The sequence below is a fragment of the Artibeus jamaicensis genome, unplaced genomic scaffold (genome assembly GCF_021234435.1).
Source record: "Artibeus jamaicensis isolate MK-2021 breed Jamaican fruit bat unplaced genomic scaffold, CSHL_Jam_final contig_685, whole genome shotgun sequence".
Lineage (NCBI taxonomy): Eukaryota > Metazoa > Chordata > Mammalia > Chiroptera > Phyllostomidae > Artibeus > Artibeus jamaicensis.
The window spans coordinates 15,916,341-15,943,740 of record NW_026521924.1 but is presented as its reverse complement, the minus strand read 5'-3'; the positions used below and the strand labels follow the sequence as shown (position 1 = coordinate 15,943,740).

At 44.4% G+C, this 27,400-nt stretch overlaps 1 protein-coding gene across 2 annotated transcripts in view; it reads right to left on the bottom strand.

Moving 5' to 3' along the window:
• Positions 1-206: 206 nt before the first annotated feature.
• Positions 207-27,400, bottom strand: part of ASXL1 (ASXL transcriptional regulator 1) — a 75,476-nt gene continuing 48,282 nt past the window's right edge. For both annotated transcript variants that reach the window (XM_037143214.2, XM_053671053.1), the window contains exons 4-12: positions 10,862-10,982; positions 10,690-10,787; positions 10,044-10,137; positions 9,428-9,580; positions 8,030-8,193; positions 7,840-7,936; positions 6,442-6,547; positions 5,522-6,155; positions 207-5,028 (exon numbers count right to left, since the gene is read on the bottom strand). In XM_037143214.2, the coding sequence (XP_036999109.2) occupies positions 2,200-5,028; positions 5,522-6,155; positions 6,442-6,547; positions 7,840-7,936; positions 8,030-8,193; positions 9,428-9,580; positions 10,044-10,137; positions 10,690-10,787; positions 10,862-10,982 (4,296 nt within the window). In that variant the 3' untranslated portion in view covers positions 207-2,199. The remainder of the gene's footprint in view (positions 5,029-5,521; positions 6,156-6,441; positions 6,548-7,839; positions 7,937-8,029; positions 8,194-9,427; positions 9,581-10,043; positions 10,138-10,689; positions 10,788-10,861; positions 10,983-27,400) is intronic.

The following is a 27,400-nucleotide window of genomic DNA, read 5'->3' as shown; positions in this document are numbered from 1 at the left end:
CCACACCACGCAGAGTCTACAGACCCGTGTAACTGCCAAGTTGTGCCTTTAGGTCTCACCACACAGAAGTGCTCCTCACACCATCATCACCCCCAGAGGCACGTGGGCGAGCCGGCACTCGCCCCGTTCATGCTGTTTCTTCGCTCCAGCCTGACCTTCCTCCCCACCCCCGTGGGGCAGCCGCAGAAGATGACCGAGACCACAGCGCGGGTTGTACAGGTTTATTTTTCCAATACCACAAGAGACATACAAGAGCAGTGCTTTCCCTGGGCAGCCCCACGGAGACCAGTTTCCAACTGTACCCTAGTGTGGCCCCAAAGGTCACAGCAGAAGGAAGGAGAGGATCAAACACACTTGGGCCTCTGCTCCCTGTCTTTGGTAAACAGACTTTTGAAGTTGACAACTTGCATTGGCCAATACTGCATTTAAATCACCACCACGTTGCCAACTTCTCACTCAGGCTTCAGATGACAAGAATGCCACGTTGGATGAAACGGGAGGAAAAAAATAAAAAGACCTTTCAGATGAAATGAGATCCGCTGCAGTCACACCGATTTTGTACTTCACACAGAAGCGCTCACACAGGGAGACTGAAGTTAAAACAAGGGCTCTCGACTCTGCGACAAGTCGAGGTACAAGAAATAAGGCAGGAAGCAGGGTGAGGAAAGACAACTACGGAGACATCTATTCGTTAGAAATGTGTTAGGAGAGAGGCAGGCAGCAGGCCTGGCTGTTTCTTCCCCAACCTGTTGTCAAAAGTATGTCAAAAGGAGCCCCGTGGCCCCAGGAGAGCACAGGCCCAGGTACTGCTGACAGGCGGTGGCCCTGGAGCTGGCTCTAGACGGCCCATCTGGGGGCTGCCCAGGACACTCACCCTTGAATTCAGAAGCACTTAACACTGGTGGTGGTGATTTGTCACACACGGCAGTGAACAGCCAGTGAAGACTGGGGGAGAGACGTGAGGAGCAAGACGCGTTTTCTCAGTAGCGGGCATGCAGGCCGACTGCAGCTCAACAGGCTACAGCAGGTCCACCAGGTGACCCATGACAAGGCACCAGACCACCCTGGCAGATCACAAGTCACTCACTCACTCCACCCTCAGGTCGGGCAGCACAGCATGCAGTGGCTCTGACACAGCTGGAGAAAAGTCCATTACACCATTTTAATGCAATGACGCCCAAGACGTGAAGTAAGGGAGAGACGTTCATGTTCTCTGTACAATACATCCATTTACAGAAATTGGCCAGTACTGTGTACAACATATAAATTACATGATAAAACATTAGAGGTGCATAGAGCATACTTACAGAAGCCCAAAAATTCACTTTATACATCCAAGGATAGTTAAAAATATAAAAATAAGAAACACACACTGCTTTGAAATGTAAAATGACTTTCACATACAGAGGTGCGTGGAGATGCCCGCTCCCATGAGTCCAAAGTGACAAGGAGGGTGTCGGGCAGAGGCATTCACCTGCCACACATCTGGACACCTGACTCACGAGGTCTACAGATGGCATTTTCAGACAGACAGCCTTACGCCCGACCCCACTGTCCAAGCAGGTCTATTCGAGGTTCCAAAAAGCTCTTATGGGCCAGTGGATTGTAATGAGACAGCAAAGTCCCAAATTTGCTTCAGCAACAGAACCAAAGGTCAAAAGGGCTCCATCAATTGGCATCAGGATGAACCTTGACCCTGAGGTCAGCAGGTGCTTGAGCCCCCTGGTGGGCAATGCAGGGAGTTACCTTAGCCCTGGGCTGGTTCTTCCCCAGCCATCAGCTCCCCCAATAGCATAAGGAAAGGAGGAGGAGAGGGAGGAGTGGAAGACTGACAATTCTACGTTTGGGTAAGTTAGTTCCCTCCGTGGAGAACACAACCTTCCTTCTTCAGTTTCAAGTCCCTCTGGGGGTCGGGCAGGCTCCCCTCGCCGCACCAGGCTCTGACTACACGAAGGCTCAGCTGGCCGGTTGGGCTTGCGCAGCCCAACGAGTTGCCCTGTGGGAAACCCCTCCAACAAGACGGGAAGGTTGGTAAGTGACAGAGAGGGCCTTTAGCACTATAAATTTCAGGGAGAGGCAAGAGCACTCCTGCCTCAAGAGACAGTCTATATATCAGTGATATTCTGTATACAGATTTAAGATCAATCATTATCAAAATACACACACTAAATATACAACTTTTCCAATGGCCATAATTTATTATCTCACCACAAGGCACAATACACAGAGCTTTGAGGGTCCAATACAGTCATCGTGACAGAATGCACCACAGCCCTGGCACATGATCATGGCTTTCAGGCTGCACGCACACTGGAGCGAGATGCTCTCCACTGTGCTGCTGTCGGTGAACATCTGCAAGGAAAGTGATGCACTGTGGCTCGCACCGAAGTTAGCTTTGTGGCTCAGCTGCACCACACTTCCAGCAAGGCCTTTGGGAAAGGTTGGGGAGCTGGAGGAATAATTAAAGCTGGTGGAACTCAGCTGGAGTTTGGATAGCTTCCCATAAAATGCCTGTTTGATGTTGAGTTGGGAGGGGATAGAAGAAGGCTCCAGAGGCTGACTGAGCCCTTTCCCAGGCTCTCGGGGCAATTTCCAGAAGGGCAGGTCAAGGACAAAGGGCACTGCCTGCAAGTGATCCACCAGATCCCGAGGACCAGGTCCGGCTGCATTTCTGTTCTCTGCGTTCGCCTTGAGAGGCACCCCCACAAAAGTCTTCTCACTCTTGATGCTGCCAACAGAGGCAGGTGGTGGCTTTGGAGCCCAGTCCTCCCTGGCAGTCTGCACTCCATCAGACACAGAGATTTTACTTGTCCCCAACTTCCTACTGGGAAAACCAGGGGGGGCATCAGCGGGCAGCGGTGTTGGCTCCACAGGCCGAGGGCACTGAAGGGCTGCCGCCAGGTTCCTAGAGCCAAAGAGCTTCTTCCCTTGGCCTCCGGCACTGTTCTGATCACCCAGGGCCCGACCTATCTGATCAGGACCCACGGAGACCACATTTGGAGATGAGAAACAAGGGGTTCTCGAGGTAGTGAGATTTCCTGGACTTTTGCCTGGGACAGCATTTGAATTACTGCACTGGGGCAGCTCACGGCCTTCCTTCTGTTCTTCAAAACTGAAAGGAGAGAACTGCTCTTTGGAATCCACTTCTACTTTCCCAAAGGCGGCCGTCAGATTTGTCACTGGATACAGGGAGTCTGAACTTGGGACCTTCTTGGAAATCTTTTGGGGCGTTCCTGGAGCCTGGGTGGTCTCCAGCCTGGCAAGACCAGTGTTTGCCTCACGGCTGTCAGGGCTGCTCCCAGCATCTCGCAGAGATTCCATCTGCTGCTCTTTTGCAAGCGGGAGTCGTGGGCCTTCGGGTTTGCTGCCAGAGAGGGCTGGAGGAAGAACCTTCTCCAGGGGCAAGCTGCCCTGCAGCAACTGCATTACGAGCGGGTTAGCGGCCTCCACTGAGGACCCGGGCCTGCCCAGGGGTGCAGGTCTCGGCTGATACCCGGTACTGGCCAGCAGCAGGGAATCTGGGGTCTTCTGAGGAATCGCACATACACGAGACACCCAGCTCTGAGGAGCAGCAATCCTGTCTGTCCTTGTAACCAGACTCTGGTCACCGTTCACCTTGGAGAGAATGGCAGGGCGGTCCCAATCGTGTTTCTCCTCCTTGTCCACCACTGAGGATCTCTTCATCACCGTGGCTTCACTAGGGTCGGCCTCGCTGCTCTCCTCAGAAAGGTGGCCTTCAAAGTCAGAGGCTGTGTCTGTGGACTCGCCGTGAGGACTCAGTGCTTCAGAGTCTCCATTGACTTTCAGCTTGTCACCATCCACCTGTTTGCAGTTGCCTGTGCTGTCAACGCAGCCCCGAGATGTCACTGCCCAGAGTGAAGGACAGTTAGGCAGATCTAGACCCTCTTCGGCTGTCAACCCCTCAGGCAATGCAGGAATGAGGGGAGTTGCCTTGTCCCACTCCTCTCCGACCCGGGGCTCAACAGGTGGAATGTCCTCTTTGGAACCTGGTTTAGGCTGTCCCACTGCCTCCTCCTGTGACAGGCCAGGCATGCAAAGAGCAGCACCATCAGAGACGAGGGCCTCGGTTTTCAAGTCTTCTTTTCTAGTAGCACTTTCCCTCACAGGTGGGCATGACTCACCAAGTCCTAACTCATCATCAGATTGTCTGTCCTCTAGGCAGCCAGCCAATGATGATTCAGGGGTACAGCTGGGGGTCACATTCACAGGATCCTTCATGGTTGCGTTACTGTCACTGTCCAGAGCCTGGCCAGTTCTATCTTCTAATACAACATCCCCCACCAAAGACTGAACAGGACCGCCGTTGGTGGGGACAGCGGGTCCTTGCTCCTCATTATCCCTTTCCCAAGAAGTGGTACCAGACTCACATTCAGTTCTAACATCTAAATGCAACGGAGGCTGCTCAACTGCTCTCTCAGGTGCTGGGGTCTTGGAGGAATATGGGGGCAGAGCCTGGCACGGCTGGTCCCCGGTGGGGGCAATGGGGAGCTGGGAGGCGTCTTCCGGGCCGCTTGTGCCTGGCGCCCTCTGCAGTGGGCAGCTCTCCTCCCCCCTGAGAGAGGCCGCGTGCTCCCTCCTGGCTCTAGGCGTGGCGGTTCCAGCCGGGGTGTGCTCCTCGTTCAGAGGACAAGGCGGCAGTAGTTGTGTTCGCTGTAGATCTGACGCACACTCTCCAGTGGTTCTGGGGGCTCCCCTGAGCTCAGGGCGGCCACAGGCCTCACCACCATCACCACTGCTGCCGCCTCTGCCACCTCCCTCATCGGTGGCCCTGCCGCCACCTCCACCCGGGCCACCCCCCCCTCCGATGGCAGTAGTGGCCGCCTCTCGATGGCAGTGGTGGCCTCTCGCCCCTCGGACCTGCAGAGCACGGGCTTTAATGTCTGCGAGGGTCCTGGCGCCAGTCCAGCCCCGGTAGGAGGACTCCGCGATGGGGACAATGCGGGGGCATATCTGGTAAGTGGGCTGACCTTTAACCACCCAGGGTGGTTTGATACGTGAAAGTTGTATCTGCAAGAGAAGAATCAGAAATCAGTTTTAATTGACTGGGTGTTTAGACCTAAGCACTGTAAAGCTAAATTAGGGTTCTAACAGTTTAGGGGCTATGGCCTAGACGATCAAATCATTTTCCTTAAAAATTAAATCATCATGGTCAAGCGCCTGTCCACAATACCACACCATTCCAAGAAGGTTCTGCTCAGAGGCTGTTACATGCTCCACTTCTAAATTTACTTTCTGCTGGGACCATGCGAGCCACTATACAAAGAATCTACCACCACCTAATAAACAAGTTCAAAACCCCACAGGAGACTGATCTCTAGAGGTAACTTCAGCAGAGTGAACACTCAAGAGCAGCAGAACAGAACCTCATTCCCCTGATCACCAAATCGGTCTCAGGAATGGCTCCCTTGTAGAGGGCTCTACACGCCCACATAATCAACACAAGGGCCCCACGAAGGGGCTCCACAAATCTCCTGGCCCTCCAGGGGAAGGAGCCTCCTACCCGGATAGGCGGGACTTTGGGCTCCTCTTTGGTGGGCTGTGGCTTTTCGGAGTGAACACTTTCAATTGTGTTACGAAAGGACTGACGGTCTTCAAGCCGGGGCTTCTTTTCGGGAAAGGACGCAGAGGCTGCCTCCTCAAAGGACTTCCTCTTCTGATCCTTAGGTTCCTGATCAACAGTCTCCTGGTGCAAGCTGGGAATTCTGTCTGGAGAGGCAGAGGCCCGTGCCAGGTTGTCTGGATCGGCCTGGATCCGAGAAGCCCCAGTTTCCACCGCAAATCTGGGACCCTCGGGGTCGGGGGCTGCAGAGGATGTGCCGGGCAGGTGGGGACTGCCCGCCCCTGCCGAGTCAGTCTCAGCCCCCCCATCCTTGCAGGGGTGTGTGTCTGGTGCCGCCAATTGTGCACCTTTTATAACCCCTCCTTGGTCTAGCTCCTGTTTTTTGTACAGATTCCTTCTAGCTCTGGTTCGGAGATCTGGCCGAGAACGTTTCTTGAAATGCCCGTCTCGCTGCCGGGTGGCCGGACCACGCTGTGGCCTTGCTGATTCACCTGAGACACGCAAGTCACTCTTGATTCCAGCCTCCTCTTGGCCCACATTCTGCTGCAACAACTCTTCTCTGGTCAAACCCAATCTGCGAACCAAATGCACACCATCAATTACAGGACAGAGGAGCCATGTCTATTTTCCTTCTATGAATGACACGAACCCAGATATTAGCTATCTCGGAACAAAATACATCTGCAGTGCACAGCACTAACCACAGGAAAACCCCTGGTAGCTTCCCTTTGGATGGCATTAGGCCACATGAGCCAAGTCACCGCGACCTCCACATTCCCATCCAACCCAGAAATACACATGACTTTGTGTCTTTATCCCCCAAAAGCTGGACCAACACTCACAGCAACCAAGTGCCTTACTTCTGTCCATAGTAGTCCTCAAAGAATTTCTCTTTCCACTGTTCCACCTTCTTCTCCTTCTCCATTTCCTGTCGTATCCTGACTTGCATCTCATGAGTGAATTCACCTGGAGAGAAGTAGCACTTTCTGAGCACATGCACTCAGGATGTGTGTGCGTCTGACAGAAAGCAGCTCTACCTTCTCAGTTTTCAGTGATTTTGGTGAGTTGAGATTTTTTTTTTACCCTCGATATCTTCACGCTGGTTCCCTCCCAAGAATCTCTAACATCATGCTCTCACTCAGGACAGAACTAACATGCCTGTTACAAGGGAAGTTCATTCTTCCCTAGGGTGATTAGTCATCAAACAGCAAGCAACACACTGTTCAAAAAAGCAAATCAAAAACCAACCGAACAAAAGAACCATTCTTACTTCCTGCGCAGAAAAAAGTTAACCTGGCAGGCCTGACTGCATGCCCTTGGCTGATATCTGGGAACCTGGATGTGGGGAGGGTTCCCGCCCCCTCACTGATACGAATGGCTCCCTGCGCCTAAACTGTTTCTGTAAACAAGACAGTTTATGACAAGCACCTGCTTCCTTTTGGGGACTCTGGAATTTGGGTATGCGCCAGGCACAAGCATGCTACATGATTAGCTCCCAATAAAACCCTGGGCACCAAGTCTTCAATAAGCTTGCCTGGTAGACAACAATTCACACGTGTTGTCACAACTCGTTGGTGGGGGAATTGAGCACATCCTGTGAGACCCCACTGGGAGAGGACCTTGGAAGTTTGCTCCTGGTTTCCCTGGACTTTACCCCAGTCGCCTTTTCCCTTTGCTAATTTTGTTCTGCATTCTTTTGCTGTAATGAACTATAGAACATGTCGTCATGAAGACAACTATACTGAGCGTTATGAGTCCTCCTAATGAATCAATGAACCTGGAAGGTGTCTCAGGGACCTCCCAAGACACTCCCCTTGTTGCTTCCCCACAAAATTACATTAGGAGAAGCTAACAATCACTCCAAGTGACGATGTCTAAAATATTAGAGCATCTAATGAAGATTAATGTGAAGTTCAATGCCATGGTGCACTTTCTTCCACCCACCCAGACACCACCATATGCTTACTGGAAAAAAAAAGGACTGGACAGTTTTAATAATGAAGAGGCAATGCAAATGGATACACACACACACAAAGCAGTGAAAGCCCCAATACCCTGAGCCTTCTTTAGAGCTACGGAGCACACTGACACCTGCCACATTTATCAGTATTATGAGGAAAGCCTGCCTTATACTAAATATCCCTTGGGGGGAAAAAGATTGTTGAAAATGAGTGTCCGAGTTTTAAATACCAGGAGACCAGTGACACCACCCACGGCAGGCACCTCTCAAGCCATCAGAGATGAGAACCTCTACTCACCATCAGCCAGGCGCTCCCGCCAGCTCTGGGCCGCGTGGGTGAAAAACTCATTGTTCAGTGCACTGCTGCTGAGACGCAGCAGGCCATCTGTCCCCACCTAGAAGGATCAGGCAAATAATCCAATAAATGAAAAACTTACAAAGACAACAGGAGCCCAGAGAGAAGCAAAGAGGAGGCTACCTATCCGTACCTGTCTGTCCACTTCCGGCAGCAGGAAGAGGAGTTGCTGCTGGAAGTGGGATGGCAGGGCGTGGAAGGTCCGAGAGTTTATCAGGGCCCGGAGGTTGGTGTTGACGAGAATGGACCCAGGTGTCTCAAAATCTATTTCTTCCCCTCTGTTGCGCTTCATTTGACCTGTGATTTTTGAAGTAGTAAAAAGCAAGGTGTAGATTTTCAGCTTTTTAAAGCAAAAAAGCAAATGCTGATTGGAAAGATCTCTGGTGACAACAACCGAGCCACCCAGAACTTATTAGCACATAATATGCTCAACTACCAGTCCGCCCAGACCTGCATGTTGCAGTTACTCTTTCCATTGCCATCGAACCTGGGAGAGCACTTGGGCTCGCCTCCTCTCAGACAAGACTGCACCAGGCTGTGCCACAGCCTGAAGAGGACACTCATCCCACAGAGAACAAGGCAGGGAGCAGGCTCTGACCCTCCCTCCTAAGCTGGAGAACAGGCTCCAAAAGTCAGCTGGTGAAATGATGGAAGTTGTCTAAAACAGATCGAGTGAGCATACTATGGGCAAATCTGCAGAAGCCTCGTTGTAAATGCACTGAGAGGTATGACCTCTATGCAGGAAGGTACTAAGAGTTGTTTAAAGCCCAATAAAATGTCAGTACTTCTCACAAAAGCCTCAGCAAATGTTACTTTTACTATTAAAAAAAATCACTTGGAATAGAGACCAGTGAGACCTCAGATTTAGCAATGCTGATCAGCTGGAAAAGCAGACTTACTTCCCACTTGGGCAATGTTTTATTCTAATTTTCACAAGCCAAAACAAGTCCTCTTAATGGTTTCTTGTGACCCACTTACAAAAAGCCTGCACGTGGGCTTCGAGATATAAATCCTGAAAGAGCCAACCGCATACCAGCCTTGCCAGGAGCCCTACAGGGTGTGGGAGGTGCACACTACTGAACGTGTTTGCATCTTCCCGAGTCAACTCAGGCTTCCATTCAACATGCTGACGGGGTTGTAGAAGGGGCACCTGACAGAGACTAAACTGCTGAGAACACATGTGGCAGGACATTCGTTATCAAAGACAGAAAACTGGTGTTGGAATTCTTCACTGAGAAGCTCAGAAGGAGTTTTCGCTCCCTCAAACACTGACTGAACAGTGCCATCAAGGCAGGCACAGCCTGGGCCCTACAGGGACAGACAAGGAGCAATGTGGCACCACCTCTGCCCACAAGGAGTTCTCTCTCAGTCTAGCAGAGAAGATCTACATGTGGAATAGGCAAAATGCAAGGTAGAAACAAACAAAAAATAGAGGGCTACCCAAGACAAACTACTAAACAGAGTAGATTTCATGTCACTTGGCCTGCGGGGCCCCCTTTACAGGCAGAAAAATGAGTGCCAAGCCACTCACCTGTGGCTGGCTTCCGGAAGCCTCTCAGGAGCGGGGCGGCGTCCCGGGCAACCTCGGCCTGGCCACGAATAGCAGCGCTGCCCAGGGCCAGAGAGCCGCTGCTGCTGCTGGATGGGCTGCCACTCTCGCCATCGGCGTGGCGGCCCGAGAACCCTGAAGGCACAGCATTCCACTGGTCAAAAGTATCACTCGCCATGCCCATGTCTCCCAGACAAGCTCACTTCTCCCAGCTCTCCCCGAGATGCTGCCTGCAACACTGGGTGCTTCCATGGCCCAGCCTTGGGCTGTGAGAGCTCAACGCCCGATGGGCTGGCTTTAAAATACCACGTGAGAATGCCGAACTGCTGTCTCTGTGCACAGCACTGCACCTTTTATGAGCATCTGCATTGCACATTCCTTCACTGGAGCCTCACAACCTCCCTGTGAGGCAAATGGGAGGGCACAGCAGAGCCCAGCACTGGCCCCTTGGGCAGGTCTCGTTACCACAGCGTGCCGTCTGCCCGAGGAGGGGCTCCTGACTACTGGCATCGCACTACCTAGAGGTCAGAGACTGCTGCCAGAGCGAGGCGGGTGCCGGGACTGGGAAGGAGCACCGCAATCAAGAGTTTACACATACCTGATGCAGATTCCACGTGGGCCCCGTTTACCTTCAGAGGAGTCAGGACAACTCGAGGCAGCATCACCCCGGTCTTTTTCTTCTGCTTGTTTGCCTACGTTCCCAGAGGGAATACAGAAAGAGCCTGAGCCACCTGCAGGGCCACAGCAGCAGTCCCCCTCAACTGCGTCTCCACTATCTTGTAAAACTGAGTTTGTATACGACCAGCGTGGGCAGATAATGCAGACAGCAGCACTGACTGTTACCGGGCCAGGTGCTGGCCCTGTACCACGCCTCACCCAAGCTGAAAAGAATCTATCATTATCCCCATTTTACAGGTAAGGAATCCGGCCCAAAGACCCAAAGCTAGTGAGTGAAAGGGCCATCATTCAAACCACTGACTTCCAGGCTCACGTTCTCCCCACTCTGCACTGTGCTCTACTTCTCCCTGCATTATCCAGCCATGGTAAAGAAAAAAACGAGTCACTGCTCTCAGACCTATGACCCACTTTTCCTATGACCCACTTTTAAAGGGCACTAACAGGTGGAGACCAAACTGATTTCCTCTACTCTGCAAACACGCCCACAGTGAACCGCAGGAGGGAAGAGTCGTGTCTGTGCCTGGCCTCACTCATCCCCCAGCCTGGCCACCAACTCCCCTCCCTACCTGGGAGGAAGCTCTGTAGCTGTCCCTGGGATTGGAAAGAGGCCGACCCTGAGATTCCATAGAGCAGGATGCATTCGAAGATGTTTCATCAAGTGACACTGGAAGGGAAGGAAATAAGTTAGTCCTTAGCAACTGCTTGTGGCTCTTCATCCACCTTGTTAAGGGCACTTACCATCATTTTCACCACTCACAGTGCTGGTTTCATTAGACCCACAGCTTTCCACGTCAGCTGTGTCCTCTGGCTCTTCTCCCTCCACTGCAGCTGGACTGCGAGACCACTGCAGGGCATCCTTCTGTGACGGCCAAGGGAAACTCAGGTGAGCAAAACCCTGCAAAATCCTCCAAGCTCAGCAGTCACCTCTAAATGTGTACACTGCTTCTCCCTTCTAACCAACCTTTCTCAGCAAGTTCTTTTCACACATGTATCAAGAAAGTTAGATAAAACTTTGCACCCAATCATTCATTTAATATTTAGGAGGTGCCTCCTGTAAGTTATACCATGCTAGTTTGGTGGGGGGTGGGGGGAGATAGTTACTGGGAGTGGGAAACAGGAACCTGCCCTCAAGGGGCACAACGGAGTAGGGGAGAAAATCAAATCCACATACGAGGCACAGTGAGGCGCACGGGGAAAAGGAACTGCGAGGAGAAGGCATCTAAGTCACTAGGTTTGAGGGAAGAGGACATGGAGGACAGAAAGTAAGGAGCCAGGTTTTAAAAGATGTTAGCTCAAAAAAATTTTAATTAACAAACAAAAGACATTATTGTAGGCTAATTGGCTGGCGGTGGTGTGAAAGGAGGGAGTTCTAGATAAATGAGATGAGCAATGTAGAAGAGCATTCCAAACTCAAAGAAACCTCGAATTTCGGTAGGTATGTGGGGATTTGGGTATGTGAGGAGGCTCGAGATCTCTCTAGCAAGAGGGCAGATAAGACACTGTGTGCTGGGGGATTAAGATTTTGAGGGTTCTGGAGTCTCTATAGTCAGGGGAATGATTAGTTTTAGGAATTTCATTCTGTTAAGCACGGGAAGTCTGGGGGCAGGAAGAAGAGTCAGATTATGATGGAAGTGAAAATGATGAAGACCCAAACCGCAGTGAGGCCGTGGGAAGGAAGCCGGAGCGCAGAGGGCTCTGTTCCGAGCTTTCATCCAGTAAATGCTTCTTCCAACAGGTGCTGCTGCGGAGTCCCAGAATTAAATTCCACCCTTCCCAAGGAAAACTCGGCAGCTACCTCACACCTCAATACTAGGAAGGAGTATGGATGAATACTGGAGTTTAGAGAGAAGAGGAGCAGAGATCATTTGGGACGGAATGTCCCCTTCTTTGAATAAAAATATGTGAAGAGGGTAGGTAAAATCATGGTTTTCCCTCTTATAGGTATATCAGAAGTTTATAAGGAAATCCACAAATACATAATTCATCAACTTCATGAGTCCCTTTATTAAGTTTTCGTCAATATATTTTCACTAATGTAAGCTCAAATCAGGCTTCAATTAATAAAAAATAAAATGGCAAATGGCTTTTCCTATCTTTATCTCTTTTCCCTACTGGCTGGAAATGCTCCTCAGAATCAAAAGCTAAAAAAAAAGTTTTAATATTAAGCCCACAATTACCTCATGTTTTGGACAATAAGATGTAGTTATCCGCCACCACCCCCCCCCCACAAATTTGGAAGGAATAATGGCCGTTAATTCCGCTGTTGAGTTCTGTTTATATTTGTACTGGTGAAATGTTATGTTATTTATGTTATTAAGTATTTTAGATTTTTTGCTTCAAAAAAAATTTTCCCTTATTTTCCTCCTCTAAAACCTAGGGGCGTCTTATGACTGAAAAATACAGTATGTTTATTAACTGCTACATTCTTGAACTGATGCAACAAATTTCTCTCTGGCCCCACAGGTAAACTAAGGTAAACACTAATTAGTGAACAGAGGTCAACTATGTTGGCGCAAGTGACCCCAAGGCTCTGGTTCTGGCGAAAGTGTGAGGAAACCGTGCATACACTGTTGGTGGGAGTGAAAATGGTGTTGAAAGGTTCAGACACGACCAATGGGAAAGTGAACTGTAGGCGAAAGTCTGAAAAAATAAAATGTATATGCCTTTAAGCAAACACTTCTATTTCTGAGACTTACACAGAATGTGTTTAAATATAATAAACTTAAAAAATAATGCTTCAAAAAGAAGATTAATGAACTGAACTATATTAAGATCCTCTGTTCAGCAAAAGACACCATGAATGGAATAAAGAAGGATGAGTTATCTATGGAGTTGGAGAGAACTTACATCTACACCAGGGGCCACATCAGCCTCACGGCTGCCTTCACAGGGCTAAAATAATTTTAGGACTGTATAAACGTAACTACTCCTCAACTGTTAAGGAGTTGAAATTACATTTGGCCCTTTGAAGGCAACCCCCAGGCTGGTATGGCCCCTGATGAAAATGAGTTTGACACCCCTGATCTAGACCATATAAATGAGTAAAAAAAATTAAAACACAGAAGAAAAATAGGCAGATGTGAATTAGGCACCACACCAAAGAGGACATCCGAAAAACCAACATTCACATTAAAAGGTGTTCACCATAAGGATGAGGAAGATACTCATGCATATTAAAACCACAATGAGGTATCATCACGTCTTTGAGAACAGCTAAAATGTAAATTTAGCAATACCAAGCAGTGTTGGTGAGGATGTAAAATGGGTACACTGAAAATGAATCCAACCACATGAGACTGGACTTTGGCATTATCTGGTACAGTTGAAGATAAACATCCTATGACCCAGCAATGTCAGCCCTCGGGGCAGATTCCCTAGAGAAGTACAGTCTGTACACATCAAAACTCATACCCGTGTGTTAATGGCAGCGCCATCTGACGTGGGCTATGAATGACCAAAGTGCCCATCATCAATAGAATCAATCTACGGTCAGTGTACTCAATACATGGACTTTATAAAATAAAAAATGAGCCAACTACAGCCATGCACAACCATATAGATTCTTAAAAACAAAATACTGAATGAAAGAACAAAAGAATGCAGTGTAATAATTCCACCTATAAAAAGTTCAGAGACAGGCAAGATTAAACTATAGTGTTGCGGATGCAAATACAAGTGGGAAGTAATAAAGAAAAGCAAGAAAATAACTCCCATAAAGTCAGGACAGTAGTTGTCTTTGGGGGAATGCAGGGGCTGTAATTGGAAAGGGTTATGTGGTGGCTCCCAGCCACGTCAGAGGTTGTGGTGTGAGCAGCAGTTAAAAAGGTGCTCACAGGCACATGCCTCAGAGATATTGCGGGTTGGTTCCAGATCACAACACAGTGATACACTGTCACGTGACCTTTTTGGTTCCCCAATAATATAAAAGTTATATTTTGCTAAAAAATGCTAACCATCATCTGAGCCTTCGTAAGCCATAATCCTTTTTGCTGGTAGAGGGACTTGCTGATTGACTAGAATAGTGACTGCTGAGGGGTGGGGAAACTCTTGCAATTTTTTAAGACAACAATGAAGTATGCAGCAACAACCGATTCTTCCTCTCATCAATTATTTCTCTGTAGCATGAGATACTAATTGCCAGCATTTTACCCACAGTAGAACATCTTTCAAAATTGGAGTCAACCCCCTTAAACCCTACAATTGCTTATCAACTAAGTTTATGTAATATTCGAAATCCTTTGTTGTCACCAAGAGTAGATTCTATCTCAGCAACCACTTTCTCTGCTCATCCTTGAGAAACAAATCATCTGTCAAGAGACTGCATCTTCAGGCTCCACTTCTGATTCTAGTTCTCTTGTTATTTCTACCACATCTGCAGTTACTTCCTCCACTAGGTTTTGAACCCTAGTAGTTTATCCATGAGGGTTGAAATCAACTTCTTCCAAACTCCTGTTAATATGAATATTTTGATCTCTTCCCATGAATCACCTACGTCCTTACTGGCATCTAGAATGATGAATCCTTTCCAGAAAGTTTTCAATTTATGCTGTGGATAGGAATCACTGTCTACAGCAGCTACAGCCTTACCAAATGCACTGCTTAAATAATGAGACTTGAAAGTCCAAATGACTCCTTGATCCAAGGGCTGCAGAATGGATGTTGTGTTGGTAAGCATGGAAACAACATTAATCTCGCTGCACGTCTCCATCAGAGCTCTTGGGTAATTGAGTGCATTGTCACTGAGCAGTAATATTTTGAAAAGAATCTTTTTTTTCTGAGCAATAGGTCTCAACAGTGGGCTTAAAATATTCAGTGAGCCAAGATAAACAAATGTGCTGTCACCCTGGCTTTGTCATTCCATTTGTAGAGTACAAGCAGAGTAGATTTAACATAATTCTTAAGGGCCCTGGCCCTAGGATCTCCAGAACAGCATTATCAGCACTGGCTTCAATGTAAACTCATCAGCTGCATTAGCCCCTAGTAAGAGTCAGCCTGTCCCCTGAAGCTTTGAGGCCAGGCTCTGACTTCTCTCTAGCTACAAAAGTCCTAGTTAGCATCTCCTTCTAATATATGGCTATTTCATCTACACTGAAAATCTGTTGTTTAGGGTCGCCAGCCTCTTTAACTAACTTAGCTAGATCTTCTAGCTAACGTGCTGCATCTTCTTAAATCAGCCACAGCTGCTTCAGAGTAAACACTTTTATGTTATGTTGGAGATGGCGTCTTTCCTTAAACATCACAAACCAGCTTCTGCTAGTTTCAAACTTTTCTTCTGAAGTTTTCTCAACTCTCAGTCTTCAGAGGATTGAAGAGAGGGCCTTGCTCTGGATAAGATGGTGGCTTAAGGAATGTTGTGGCTGGTCTGATCTTCTATCTGGACCACGAAAACTTTCTCTATATTGGCAGTAAGACTGCTTTGCTTTCTTACATTCGTGTTTTCATTTCCTTCCAGAGCTTTCCCTCTGCGCTCCCAACACTGCTGACACTAGAGCCCAGCCTTCGGTCCATCTATGCTTTCCACATGCTTCCCCTCACTAAGCTTCATCACATCTGGATTTTTTTTTAAGTTTTTCTTTTTTTTAAAGATTTTATTTATTTATCTTTAGAGGGGAAGGGAAGGAGAGAGGGAGAGAATATCCAATGTATGGTTGCCTTTAGTGGGTCCCCTATTGGGGACCTGGCCTGCAACCCAGGCATGTGCCCTGACTGGGAATCGAACCAGTAACTCTTTGCTTCACAGGCCCATACTCAATCCACTGAGCTACACCAGCCAGGACCGCATCTGTTTTTTTATTTAAAGTGAGAGATGTGTATTCTTCCTTTCACTTGAACACTTAGAGGCCATTTACAGTTATAAATTGGTCCAATTTCAAGTTACCCTTCTGTTGCAGGGACCAGGGAGGCCCAAGGAGAGGGAGAAAGGCAGGGTAACAGTCGGTCAGAGCAGTCGGAACATGCACAACGTTTATCAATGAAGTTCACTGTCTTATATGATGAATGAATGTAGTTCATGACACCTCGAAACTATCACAACGGTACAGCATTAAAGATCACTGATCACAGATCACCTTAAGAACTATAGGAATAAAGTTTGAAATATTGAGAGAATTACCAAAATGTGACCGAGACAAAAAGAGCAAATGCTGTTGGCAAAATGACACTGACAGACTTGCTAGAGGTTGCCATAAACTTTCAACTTGTTTTTTAAAAAAAAGCGTATCTGTGAAGTGCAATAAAGCAAAGCACAAAGTGCGCCTGAACAGAATTTCCATCAAGGAACACTACTATAGACAGTCATTTGAAATACTGTTGCAGAATATTTAGTAAGAAAAATGTTGATGAAGAAGACAGTGAATTAAGCAATTAAATTTCATTCCATCATGCTTGTAAAAATAAATATTGTGCGAATGTATTTGCATAGACAAAACAAAAATACACCTAAGGTGTTAAACAACACCACTTCTAGGTGGTGGAGTTGTGAATACTTCACTGTCTTCTTGACTTTGGGTATTTTCTACAATTAAATTGTGGGATTTTTGTTTGTTTGTTTTGGGTTTTTTTGATGACCAAGAAAGTAACATTTAAAAAGAAAAACTAGGGTGCTAAGCACTGGAGTGCCAGCTAAGTCGAATCTCCTTCCTCTAGACTCCAGCACCTGGGAACAACACGGTGGTGACTACAAATCTCATTAACCAACCAAACAGAGATACTGTCCACTTGTTTGCAATTCAAACTACCCGAGGTTTCTAAAGTCATACATTCTCAGTAAAAAGCTAACAGGAAAACAAAACGTTTTCTCCTGTTTCTTTTAGAGAGAGGGAAAGAGAGGGAGAGAAACACTGATGTGCAAGAGATACATTAACTGGTTGCCTCTCTCACACCCCCAACTGGGGACCTGGCCTGCAACCCACGGAGCCATACCAGTCAGGGCCTTGTGCAGAACTTTTCATGGCAATGCTTTTCATTTCTCGTGGGTTAGTATCTAATAATAGAATTGCTGGGTATAGGATAGATGAATGTTTCACTTCATTTTTTTAAATTGTCAAACATTTCCATAAAGTTACACTCCCCAAGGCACTAAAGTTCTAAATGCTCTACACCCTCACAACACTTGGCATTGTCGGTCTTATTTTGGCCATTCTAGAGGGGTGCCTGATCATGCTTTTGCCTGATCATGCTTTTAACTTTCATTTTCCTGATGAAAAAAGACATTGAGCACTTTTTAATGTGCTTATTGGCCATTCTCATCTCTTCCTCTGTTAAGTACCTCTTCAAGTCTTTTGCTTATTTTTTGAGTTATCTTTTTTTTTATTATACTCACAGGAATTCTTTATTCTAATTGATCATGGGCATGAATTATGTTCACAAATACATTTTAAACACTTTCATTTAGAAATAATTTTAAATTTAGAAGAAGCTTTAAATTTACAGAGTAGTTGCAAGAATAAACACAGTACAAAAATACTTGGCATAAACTTTTTACCCATATTCACCCACTAACACAAATGTTTTAAAAATACATTAAATTATATTAGTTTGGCAAGTCAACTGGAAAAGAGGCTAGTAATGGGGAATAAAAAGCAATCAGCAGTAATAAATAAACCTAAACAACACATTTCTCCATAAGTTGGATGTTTTTACAAATAAAGGCACTGTGAATATAACAAGCCCCAAATATGAATAAAATAACATTAAATTTTAATGAAGTTTAAACTGCCAATATTAGACAGAAAAGATAAACAAATCTCAGGTATGTCTTTCCTTTCTTTTTGGGTCTGATAAACCTTTCCTGAGCAAGGAATGAGTAGTTTCTTAGGAAAGGATGATCTGTGGGGTGTTTTAATAAGAACTGTTAAAAACTAAGAACACACTGATCATTCAACAGTACACCAGAGTTCCTAACCAATACAAAACACACACACACACATAAAAAAAAGCAAGAAGGAATTATAAAAGATAAGCATGTCAGAATTTCCAGAGAGCATGATTATGAAGATTGAAGATCCAAGAGATTCAGACCTAGTAAGAAATTCTGCAAGGTTGTGAAATTCAAAATATTAAAAAACTTAAGTGATCCTAAAATCAGCAATAACATCGCCAATTACAAAATGTAATTTAAAACTAATAAGAACATAAGTTACTCAGGGGTAAATTTAATAAAACAAATACAGTCATCTTGTGAAGAAAACAAAATTTTACCAAGAATGGTTTAAAACCTGAATGCAGAGCTACAACACGGTTTTGATTAAAAGAACTCAACTCATAATAAAAATGTCAAACCTCCCCAACTGATTTGTAGATTCAATGAAATTCCAATAAAACAGGATTTTTTGGGGGGTAGAACTTAGAAGACATGGAATACAAAGGGCCACCAATGGCTAAGAAACACTCTTGAAGAAGATAGGAGGAAGTTCTTTTTAATTAAAGCTCTAGAAACTGAGTAGATAAGCAGTTACCGGGGGAGAGGAAGAGAGAAGAGAAAAGACTGCGCAAGGGCACGGGGTTTCTTGGAGCAATGAAAATGTTCTGGCATTAGATGATGCTGAAAATGATTTTCATTAGATGAAAATGATGAGGGTTGTAATATACTAAAAGGCACTAACTGTATACTTTATTTTTATTTTATTTAATTTAGAGGAGAAGGGAGAAAGAGAAGGAAACATCGATGTGAGAGAAACACAGATCACCTACCTGGCTCACACACCCCAACCAGGCACCAAACCCACAACCTAAGCATGTACCAGGAAGCCAACTGGCAACCTTTTGGTTTGTGGGACAATGCCCAACCAACTTAGCCATACTGGTCAAAGGAGAACTGTACATTTTAAGTGGGAGAAATACTTTATATTACATAAAACTACATAAAAAATAGCTTAATTTAACTGACAGTTCTAAAAACATAAATTAATCAAAATCTGTAAAAACCATATGAAAACAGGAGGTTTATAGATCCAAAGTTAAAATTCAACTTTAGACAATAGAGGCTAAAATGGTCTATTAATAATGTTTAAAAAAAATTTTTTTTAGAACTTAAAAAAAAAAAAAGATTGTATTTATTCCTTTTTTAGAGAGGGGAAGGGAGGGAGAAACAGAGAAACATCAATGTGTGGTTGCCTCCCGCATGCCCCGCACTGGGGACCTGGCCTGCAACCCAGATATACGTGCCCTAAATTGGCAATCAAATTGGTGACCCTTTCATTGGACGGCCTGTACTCAGCCACTGAACCACACCAGCCAGGGCTGTTAATGATGTTTTAATTTTGATATATGAATCCTGAAGGATAAAAACCAGTAAACAACCTCTGTGTATGCTTGAGAAAAGGCTTCATGATTTTTTTGAAATACTTTATATAAAACAAAAGTTCTACTGAACTTAAAATCCATTTGCATCATCACAAACACTTTGAATATTCATTAAGGGAAGAATTGTTATTTAAAAATAAACACACTCTTGGCATACAACTGAAAGAGAAAAAATTGCCTGAATTCTCGGTAATGACAAAAAAAAAGTTTCCATCAACTGTAAATAAAACAAAACTTTATCTGTGATTTGGCACCCACATCTGCCAACCAAGTTTCTAATCAATGCTGACCACAGGCCCATGACTCCTCCTCCAAAGCCCTTGGGGCTAGACGTATTTTAGAATTCAGGATTTCTTGAATTTCAGAATGGTAATAAAGTGATACAGTTTTAACACCACCAGCAATCCATTAGTATTTTTGAAATAACATGTGTGTTACATTTCAAGTGAAATAACAGGTTTAAATTAAATTGTTAATAAGGGATTATGGACCATAAAAAGGCATAACTCTCAATAAAAATGTTTTAAAGATCTGGGATAATTCGACTTTTCTCATCACAGATAAAAAATATAAAGAAAATTTAAAGCAATGTTTTCCTCAAGTCTCACAGAAAGCCTCCAAATCACCTCCAGTGTACTCATTGAAAGGTAAAGATGTAGTCTCCTAGAAAAATTCTCAGGCATTTGCACATGGAGACCACAAAAACTGCAGCAGTGAAAAACTGGAAAAATAATGAAAAATGTCCACAATCGGGGACTGGATAAAATGAGGTACACTGATATGATACATTACTAAACAGTAGTTAGAAGGAATAAGAATACATTTACATAAACAAGCCATTTTTCATTGATACATACTAACAGGAAGGATTCACATTAAATTAATGACAGTGGTTGCTACTGGAAAGGAACAAGGGCTTTCTGGCTAGTGGTGGGTGGGGTTATAGGGGTAGGGCTCGGTGTAGAACTGGAGAGCACTTCCCACTTCCTCTGCACAAAGGCTTGGGCTTCCATTTCAAACATGGCAAAACAGACACACCGTTCTTTGTATCCTCCTGAAGCTTCATTATAATGGCTAAAAGGAAATAACAAAAGTATAAATGCAGCACAAAGACAAAGAGAAAGGAGGAGGAAAAGGCAGCAGATGAGAAACGTCAACAGAATTCTGGAAGATGGATTACAGGAAGACAAGGAGTAACTGGCTCAGCAGGGGAAAGAAAGCAGAAGTCTAAAAGCTGAAGGAAAAAGCCACAAAGGAGCCAGCCAGTTAGAACTACAAAACCCTGAGGCAGCTGCGAGGAGGCAGGGATTAAAAGGAACCAGGAACCATGCAGATGGAGATGAGGCATGAGAATGAAAACAGGACAACTGGTTGGAAGTATGAAAAAGAAATTGCACCCATTCGGGTGCCCTCTTTGTCACCAAGAAGTAACCAGAGTTACATTCTGGTGGCACCAAAAGTTCTGAAATAAAAGACACTAGGCACACAGCTCAAGGGGTTGGGGAAGGAGTGCGGAACCACACCCCGAACAGGAGCAGTAAGTCAAAGACAAGGTACAAAATGGTGACACTAGCAGCTCCCTCCCCCAGCTTGACTCCCAAAGCTCTGCAAACAGAGGCAGCCCAACAGCTCCGCAAACAGTGGCGCTCCAACCGCACCTGCTCTCAACTAGCTGGCATGAGATGAGAGGACTTCCCCTCCTGGAAAAAGTGGCCAGACTGAAAGAAAACCTTCAGGTATAGATAACCAGAGGATTCCAAAAAAGCATCGGGGTCCCCGCTCTGTACCACAGCCAACAGATTCCACTAACACGGAACCACCAGTTCTCTGAGAGTGACCTATCAAGGACCAACAGAAATTTGAGCATAACTGTTACACGAAAGATAGCAACCCAAATAAAAGAGGAATTAAAAGGAACGGATGATAAAGGTTCACAGTAAATGTTCTCAAAGAGAGAGAGCCCAAGAGCCAGTACAGGGTGCTATTTTTTAAAATAAAATAAGGAACATCAGAGAATATGAGCAATCTACAAGAAATTAAAAATGAAATTTATAAAAAACACACTCACAAACCAGCAACAACAAATAGGTTATTTCCCATATATCTGATTAAAAAAAAAAAAGCCAGCTGCATGAAGAAAGTCCCACATCCAACAAACAAGTTTCAGAAAGAGAAAACTGAAAAAGACAGAACTCAGGTTTTCCCAAAATGAAAGGACCCAAGTTTCCAGGTTTAAGAAGGCAAAATGCCCAGCACAAAGTATGAAAAAAAGACCCACTGCAGAGTACCACACCATGAAATTTTAGAATACAGGAGATTGAAAACAAGATCCTAAAACCTTCCAGTCAGAACAAGCCCGCTCTTCTCCAGGGCACTTCTGGACAATGCAGTAAACTATCATCTTCCAAACTGAGTCAAACCAATCATCCAATGCGAGATTTAGAATTAAGACGTGTGATGTTCTCAATTCACCTCCTATGCACCTGTTCTCAGGAAGCAACTGGAAAATGTATGTTACATAAATCACAACAAAACAAAAACTGAGATCCACATAAGGTATGGGAAAGAGAGGGGGTAACAAGAGAAAAGATAAAAAACATCCCAAGATGAGGAGTTCCCAGAAAAGAGTTATATCCGCATCAAACAGGCTAACCAACTTGCCCCAGTTTGCGTGGGACTTTGCTGGTTTTAGCAACAGAAACCCTATGCCCCAAGAAATGTATCAATCCTGGGCAAACCCTACCAAGAGTCCATACTGGCCTGGGGACAGGAGAAAAGGACGGTTCAAGGACTAACATTCAGAAAGAATTTTACAGCTGTTAAGCATTAGGTTTTTTCTTTTTCTGTTTGTAATCCACTTTGTTTTTTATTTCTCATCTCCATCGATTAACATATTTATTTTTATGTAAAACATAATGCGATTATAAAAGTCAAACCTATACAAAAGACTATACTCAGAGAACTGAAGATGAGCCCATTCTTTATCTTCCCACTCTAACCCCCAACTTTTCCACTCCATTCTACCCACCCTGTAGGGTAACCAATCTCATTAGTTCCTGGTTTTACTCTTCTTGTGTTTCTTTTTCCACCAATGATAAAATATATATCTACTTTATTCTCTCTCCATCCTTGGGGAAAAATGCATGCCATATAGTATTTTGCACTGTTTTTTTTTTTCACTTAATAACACCTGCTGGAAGCCACTATCATTTCGCAGATAATCTTTCTCATTCCCTTCTCAGCTGCATATCCATGACGCAGACAGACCGAAGTTTGTTCATGCAACCACCGCCCCGGCACTCACATGGTTTTTAATATTGTGCGAATAGAAACACTACTGCCTTGAATAACTTTGTGAATTTGTATTTTTGTATTGATGAAGATATCTTCAGGGTAAATTCTTGAAGTGGAAATGCTAAATCAAAAGGTAGGCGCAAATGTAATTTAGTTAATAATGCCAAATTCCCCTTTTAAAAAAGTTGTACTGATTTGTGTTCCTAACGGCCGTGTATGAGAATGCCTGTTTTCCCACAGCCTTGAAAAGAGAAACTACAGTGATGCTTTACATATTTTTTGCTAATAATGTATTTCAAATGACTAACAACCACACAGAAGTCGGGCAGGGGTAGATCTAACCCAAATAACTCTTAAACACAGTACAATTTTAACTCTGTGAATTTGAGCTAAAGAACTAAATGAACTGTAAACAAATGCTGAGCTCTGATCAGTAGATTTGTGTTTCTATAGTGGAATGGGCAGCAATTCTGACACTATTCAATGTTTATTCTAGAAGTAATAAGCAAATAAGGAGGTATGAAGCAGATAATAGAAGGCAGGTTTTCTCGCTGTTTTGAGTAGCGGCATATTATTATGCCTAGGAGTAAAAGCTAGAATGACCCCTACAGTGAAGCTATCAGCAAGAGACGTGAATACAGAAACAGACACAGATTTGCCCATGCACACTCTTTTAAACTAAAAGGATCCAGAGTTCCCTAGGAAACAGATGATTCTAGACCTGGGGCTGTGAAAATGCAAGCTAAGCTCAGACATCTTACTGGGCCAAAAGGCAAATAAGTTAAAAAAAATGTTTGGAAATGGGGGAACTTGTTAGGACACAAAAAGTAAAGTGAAGGGAGACCCACCGGGCAACTCTGAACAATTCGTACATTAAAGTTAAAAATGATAGCAACAGATAACAATAAGAATCCATAAATCCATAAAGAATAAACAAATAGGGAAGAAAGGAAGGCTCTTCCTTACTGTTGAATGCCAATTAATACATGTCAAATGAATGGTGGAATTTTAAAACCACCGTCCCAGTAATAATGGATGTTTCCGGAAAGAATCATACATCACTAAAAGTAGTGAATGAAAGTTTGACGAGGCTGTATCTCACAACATAATTGTGTTTATAGTGGAGAAACATGACAAACACTATCTTAACCAAATAACTGACGTTATCATTATCAGAAATCAGACAAATCATCTGTCTCCTGATACAATGCACTAAGAAACATCATTTGTGAAACATCCCTGTCAAAATACTACCTGAATACGATAATGAAAAAACATCACATAAACCCAAACTGGGGAAGCATCTGAAAAACAAATGGCTTGTACCCTTAAAAAAAATGTTAAGATCACAATAATATTGTAGTAAAACTATGTTTGGTGGGTACTTTTATAAGTTATATAAATGTCTAAGCCCTGGCTGGTGTAGCTCAGGGGACTGAGTGCAGGCCGGAGAACCAGACGGTCGTGGTTCGATTCCCAGTCAGGGCACATGTCTGGATTTCAGGCCAGTTCCCAGCAGGGGATGCATGAGAGGCAACCGTACATTGATATTTCCCTCTCTCTCTCCTTCCCTTCCCCTCTAAAGATAAATGAATAAAATCTTTTTTAAAAATGTCTAATTACTGTATTGTGTATCTGAAATTAATGATATTGCATGCAAACTGTAACTGATAAATGAAATAAATATGTAATATTAAGGTCACAAAAAAATTTGTGGGGACTTTTCCAGATTAAAAGAAATGAGCCTGGTTCTGACTGGTAATGGCTCAGTGGGCTGGGCATCGCCCCACAAGCCAAAAGATCTGGGACTCGATTCCTAGTCAGGGCACATCCTAGGTTGCAGGCTGGTCCCCCCAGGTAGGGCATGCGAAGGGCAACTGATCAATGTTTCTCTCACACATGGGCACACTGACATTTCCCTCTCTTTCTCTCTCCCTTCCCCTCTCTCCAAAAATAAACAAATAAAACCTTTGAAAAAAGAAAAAGAAATGAGCCTGTCTGCCTGGCCGAGAAGGAAAAGAACTCGCAGGCTGGTGAAAAAGAAAACTGGGTGGGATGACAGGTGAAATCTAGGGTAAAAGGTCCCAGCTGTCGTGCAGACTATGAAGTACAGTTTAGTCAGAGAGCCATTTTTTGCATTGTTGCTAAAATTATTTTAATTACTGAAATGCACAATTTTTAATATACTAATAGTCTTAAAACCTGAAAACCATAAATAGAAGAAATGAAAGAGACTTGGCAAACACACCATATGATCCAGGGTTGGATGGATACTCAATCAGAATTTTATTTAATTTTATAATTATCACTAGTAAAACAGGCAAATTTTGACTCAAGTATAAAGACTGGACAGCAAGCAGTACTGTGTCAGTGTTAGAATTCTCTGATTTTGATAACTGCAATAACATTATAACAGAGAATTACCTTGTTTATGAAGTATTTAGCAATAAAGGAGCATTAATACCTACAACTTTACTCTGATACAGAACAAAAATAATATGAGAGAAAGGAATGATGAAGCAAATGTCATGTCGGAAATTATATAAAAATTAAGTTAAGAAAAAATCATCAGGGAACCGCAGATGACCACCAGCCCCTGGGAACAGCCGACTGCCCAGCACAAGGATGCTGTCTTCGCTTTTACCTCAGTCTCCCTGACTTTCAAAACCCTCACGGCAGCTTGTGTATTCCATTATAAAAAGTCTGTCCTGGAAAGAAAAGGGAAGACGGCTGGCTCTTTTGGGTGCGAATCTGTCTTCTCAGATTGCTGGCCATCTGAATAAAGTGCCCATAAAGATTAAAAAAAAACAACAACAACAATGTATATGCTACAGCAAAAAAAAAAAAGGAAAGAAAAACCACTTCCACTTACAATAGTACCAAAGTTTAAAAATACTTAGGAAACTACGAAACACTGCTAAGAAAAAGACCTAAACAAATGAAGAGATATACCGTGTTCATGAATTAGAAAAACCAATGTTATTAAGATTAATTCTCCCGAACTGGTCTACAGATTCAAAACAACCCCCAGATAAATCCCCAATGGACACTGTTTTTGGTAAAAACTGACCAAGCTGACTTTAAATTTTATATGAAAATACAAAGGGTCTTAAACAGTCAAACCAATCTTGAAAAGGAAGAACGAAGTTGGAAGACTCACACTACCAGCAATATTCAATTTAATGACCTAAACACATCCACACAGACACAGCCAGTCCATCGATTTCTGACAACAGTACCAACACTATTCAATGCGGAAAGACAAAGTCATTAACACAAATAATGCCGGAACCAGATAAACACACAAACCTGAACCCCTGCCTCAAACTACACACAAAAATTAAAGAAGAGCCAAAAACCCAAATGTAGGAGCCAGAAATATAAAGCTTCTAGAAGATTTCTAAAAACATTAACTGTACATATTTTTAATTTGATAAAATGCATTTCTCAAAATTGAACACTTCTAATCAAAGACACCTCACTAAAAATTAAAAGTAGCCCTGGCTCGTATAGCTCTGTGCACTGAGCATGGGCCTGAAACCAAAGGGTTGCCGGTTCAATTCCCAGTCTCGGCACATGCCTGGGTTGTGGGGGCCAGGTCCCCAGTACAGGGTGTGTGAGAGGCAACCACACACTGAAGTTTCTCTCCCTCTCCCCTTCCCTTCCCTCCTCTCTAAAAATAAATAAAATCTTTTAAAAACATGAAAAGGCAGTTAACAGAGAAAATGTTTGTAATACATATATCTGACAAAGGACTTATATCCAGAGTATGTATTTTTTTAAAAGTCAACACATCAAAAACAAAGGAAAATACTTTAAGAAAAAACTGCCATTTTCTTCCCCAAACTAATTTTTCCTTCCACTGGGAGGAGAGGACCTCCCGTGGCCAAGAACGGAGTATCCGCCTGAGCAGGGCACAGCTGGTATCGCCGCCTGGGGGCGACGTGGTGTGAGAGTCAGAGCTCCAGAGAAGGATGAAATGCCCCAACAGAAAATGACAAGGGGCAGGGTATCAGAGCCCGGGTGGAGCGAGGACGGCGTATAGCACGTGAGGGGGCAGCTTGGTGTGGAGGATCAGAGCTTGAGCTGGTGAGGCAACCATCCACAGGGAGCCACCCAGCACGGGGCACCGAAACCCAGAGGACAGGACATCTTTGTGAAGGAGGGACAGCAGCAGTGACGGGAAGGGAGATGAGTGGTATTAAGCGGGTGTGAGGATTAAACACTGAAGTAAATTACAAATATGGAAAGAGAAAAAAACATTTAAAATGAACCCTCTGAGCTGGCCTTAGAATTTGTTAGTGGCATAAACTCATGGTTTTTAACACATTTAGAAAAAAGCTAAACATAAATACAGAGGTAAATACGTGTGTGTGTATGTAAATACACCCAAATATTAGCTTTTTCCCACTAAGGGGAGCTGGGCTCAGCAACACTCCAATAGTTAACAACCACATCTAGAAAGAACCTAGATCTTGGCTCCTTACCACTGTACTTTGAAAGAGCCAAGGCTCTGTGGAGGAATGGCTAACAATGAAGGCCATGGCAGGCAAAGTACACAGTGAGTACCTGGTGAACAAAGTTCACCAGACAGCGCTGGCACTCCAAGAATGATGGGAGCATGTCAAAGAAACACAGAGGCCAGACTGACAGAAGTCCCACAAGCTCAATCAGGAACAA